The sequence below is a fragment of the Cystoisospora suis genome (genome assembly GCF_002600585.1).
Source record: "Cystoisospora suis strain Wien I chromosome Unknown contig_2764, whole genome shotgun sequence".
Lineage (NCBI taxonomy): Eukaryota > Apicomplexa > Conoidasida > Eucoccidiorida > Sarcocystidae > Cystoisospora > Cystoisospora suis.
Genome location: NW_027155560.1, coordinates 77757 through 81198, shown reverse-complemented (window position 1 = coordinate 81198; position 3442 = coordinate 77757). Strand labels below are relative to the sequence as shown.

The 3442-nt window shown below is 42.6% G+C and overlaps 2 protein-coding genes across 2 annotated transcripts in view; one reads left to right on the top strand and one right to left on the bottom strand.

Moving 5' to 3' along the window:
- Positions 1-104: 104 nt before the first annotated feature.
- On the top strand, positions 105-1049 carry CSUI_005735 (26s protease regulatory subunit). The gene is made up of 2 exons (XM_068065905.1): positions 105-262; positions 634-1049. Exons 1-2 carry the CDS (start codon positions 244-246, stop codon positions 819-821), a joined length of 207 nt encoding a protein of 68 aa, XP_067922130.1. The 5' UTR covers positions 105-243; the 3' UTR covers positions 822-1049.
- A 1351-nt stretch (positions 1050-2400) lies between these two features.
- CSUI_005734 (dimethyladenosine transferase) overlaps positions 2401-3442 on the bottom strand; it is a gene marked incomplete at both ends in the record, with an annotated part of 10968 nt that continues 9926 nt past the window's right edge. Inside the window, one exon of the mRNA XM_068065904.1 lies at positions 2401-3357. Within this exon, the coding sequence (XP_067922129.1) occupies positions 2401-3357 (957 nt within the window). The remainder of the gene's footprint in view (positions 3358-3442) is intronic.

Here is a 3442-nt window from a genome sequence, read left to right as displayed (position 1 = left end):
ATGTATGTACGTGTGCATGTATGGATACGTATGTACGTGTGTCTGTATCTAGTCGGTCAAGTCTCTATATCTGTTCTTTGTGTCTTGTCTATCTCTTGATGTGTGTAGGTTATAGCAGCAACGAATCGACCGGATGTCTTAGATCCTGCGCTACTACGCTCAGGGAGATTAGACAGAAAGATTGAGCTTCCTCATCCGAATGAAGAAGCCCGAGAAAGAATTCTTCAAATTCATGCAAGAAAAATGAATGTTAATCAACAAGGTATAAACACGAGGACTGCGACTACACACACCACTACCTTCAGCCACTGTCGTCAGCCTGCTTCTTCTCTTCATAGACATACATGTAGGCATCTGTATAGAGTGTATATCCATCTACGAGTCTCCCGAGTTTATCGATTTATCGTTGATTTATCTATCTATCTACCTNNCTTCACTTTCATACATTTCGATTGATCTATCTTTTAGCCTGCTTCTTCTGCGTGTAGGGATGGGTATTGAGTGTATATACGTGTGCGAGTGTCCACATGTCTATCTATCTAGCTTTGGTCTGTCTATTTCTTCATAGTTCTGATGAACTAGCTGACTGCGTTGCTGTATTGTCTGTCTCTCTCCCTCTCTCTGTGTGTCTAGATGTGAATTTCCGGGAGTTAGCGAGATCGACAGACGATTTCAATGGGGCTCAGTTGAAGGCTGTGTGCGTCGAGGCCGGCATGGTAGCCTTACGTAGAGGAGCGACAGAATTGTGTCATGAAGATTTCGTTGAAGGCATCGCTCAAGTCCAAGCAAAGAAGAAATCTTCTCTTAACTACTTCACATAAGCGATGAAACAAAAGAAGAATGATAGATCAAGATGCATGGGGCGACTGTCCCGCCTTTCGCTATTGGGGACCTCTCTCTCTTCTTTTTCTCCAGACTGTTGTTCAACAGGCGTGCTATCTCTTGTTCTTTACTTCTCACATCGTTTCTATGGTGCTCAAGACATATACGTGCATGGATGTGAATACGTGATAACATGCCTACATATGTGTATGAAGTTCGACATACATATATACATGTCTATATATATGTCTATGTACAGATGTATATGTATAGGCCAGCAATGTGCTGTGGGGTTTTATATGTATGGAAAGAGGTGAGAGAATTAAGTTTTCATCTATCTGAATGCGCTGAAGAAGACGAAGACTTTCCTTCTTTGTTTCGGAGAAACACGTTAGAGGAGAGAGAAGGATAGGAAAGAAGCAGCTTTCTAGAAGGAAAGAAAGAAAAGAATGGTAGATCACAAAGGAAGAAGGCAAAAAGGAAGAGTGGCAGATACTTCTGAAGGATGAGAAGAAAAAAAGAGATTGGTAACCTTCAACAACAGAAAAAGAACAAGGAGGCGTAAACGATCATGAGAACACGGTAGCATAATACCGCTTTCCGCCTCTCTTTGACCATATATACATAATGCATGCATGCATGCATGCAAGAAGAGTCCATCTCATCTCATTTGAACTTGATGAGTTTCTTTTTTTTTCAACCCACTCGCCTTCCGACTATAGACGTTTTCCACTCAGAATACTAGCCCGCGTTCTCCTCAGAAAGCGTTGACAAACAAGCTTTGCGTTGTTTTACATGAAAGGCTTTCAGCCGTCATCGCTGCACATCTGATGTACATACACACCAACACCCCTTCATGTGTATAGGTTTACATATGTATGGCCATCTACCTTTCTTTTTTATCGGGAGCTGTCTAGATGTCTACGTATATCTTCTTGCGTGTTACTCTCTGTGTGTGAGGACAGCTGGCGGTAGTCGCCCCTCTCTCTTCCTGTAGAGAAAGGTAGGGAATGAACGGAGACAAGAAAACAACCTCCCTCAATTAGACACGACTGCTACAAAAAAGTGATCCGCGGACTCATGGAGACTGTGAAAAGAGAGAGACAGGTTTTCCTTGCGGAGAGATGAACGGACGATTCTCTAGAGTCGACCTGAGAGACAGATGCGAAGACGACCCGTGGGAAGGACGCCGTTGGTAGAAGAAAGAAGCTTGAGAATCTTTCTCAAGAAACATGTATGGGATAAAGAAAGTAGTATCTACAGAGAGAGAGAGACGCCTTCTCATCCTCCATAGAGAGATAGTGGCAATGATCAAGATCATAATAAGAAAAGCCTCTTATTCTCTTTTCATCAGATACTTTCCTCGTGACAAGAAAAAGTCGAAACAATCAGTAACGATTGCTATACGAATTTATATACATATATATGTTTATATATGTATATATACATGTACCTTGAAAGAAACATAGCATATATCTAAGTGGATACATGTAGACAGAGAGAAAGTCTGTAGATCAGGACAACCAAATACCACATATACTAGAAGAAAAGAAGGAAAACTGGGAGAATCTCTCGGTCTTAGTAATCTCCATGATGAGCTTTCCTCCATATTCTCTCTGGCGGTGACGTTGGTAAAGGAGGCGAGTTTACTTGTAAGGGTTGGATAGAATCTTTGAGAGACACCATATGATTCTTCTTATCTAACGAATCATGCTCTTGTTTCAACTGCTTCGTCTTCTTCTCTTCATTTTGTCTAATCTCCTTCTCTTCGTCTTGCTTTATCCCCTTCTCTTCTTCACCCTCTTCGAAGTTTCTAAAGGAAGCTTCGTATTCATGAATGTATTCTCCCACCTTCTCAAGTCGATCTGATTTCGTAGTGCCGCCATCTCCACTCTCCTCTATATCATCTTGCATAGACCTGTCCCTTTTTCTCCGACTATAAGCCGGATCACTCAACACAGCAGTTATCTTTTCCTCTTGATGTGAGAAGGGACTCGGTGTCCTTGTTTTTGTGACTGACGAGGGAACAGAAGCATACCGTGCATGCATGTGTTCACTATCCTTGTCTTTCTTGAAGGAATGCGTCTTCTTCTCGTCCACCAGAAGAGTCTGAGTATGATCTTCTCCTCCTCTTTCTGGGTATGGCGTAATGTGTCCTTTCCTTCCTCTCGTCCTTTCTGAAGCTTCTTCTAACTCCCTTCCTTCTCTGTTCTCCTCTTCATCGTCTTTTTCACTGTCTCTAAAAAGAAGGCCATCGTCGCCATCACCACTCCCTTCTTCTTTCTCCTCCTCTACTTCTTTCTCTTCTTCTTCCTCCTGAATGAAATCTTCTACTTTGAATTCTTTCCATCTAGAAGACTTTCCGCCGAGGGTCGTGTCTACGTGAACACTGGTCGATCTCTTGCTGCTATTTTCTGACGGAGGATAAGCAGGGAAAATTTCTTTCGTGAGCTGAAGGAATTGCTCGGGTGTGAGATGTTGAGGCCGAAGAGAAGCTGCCCAAGCGGGTAGAGCATCGGGGCTGGGGAGAATGGACTGCATGCATGCATCCAGGAAGAAGAAGCACAGTAAGAAAGAATAGAGACAAAGAACTTCTATCGATAAACATTCATTACGACAT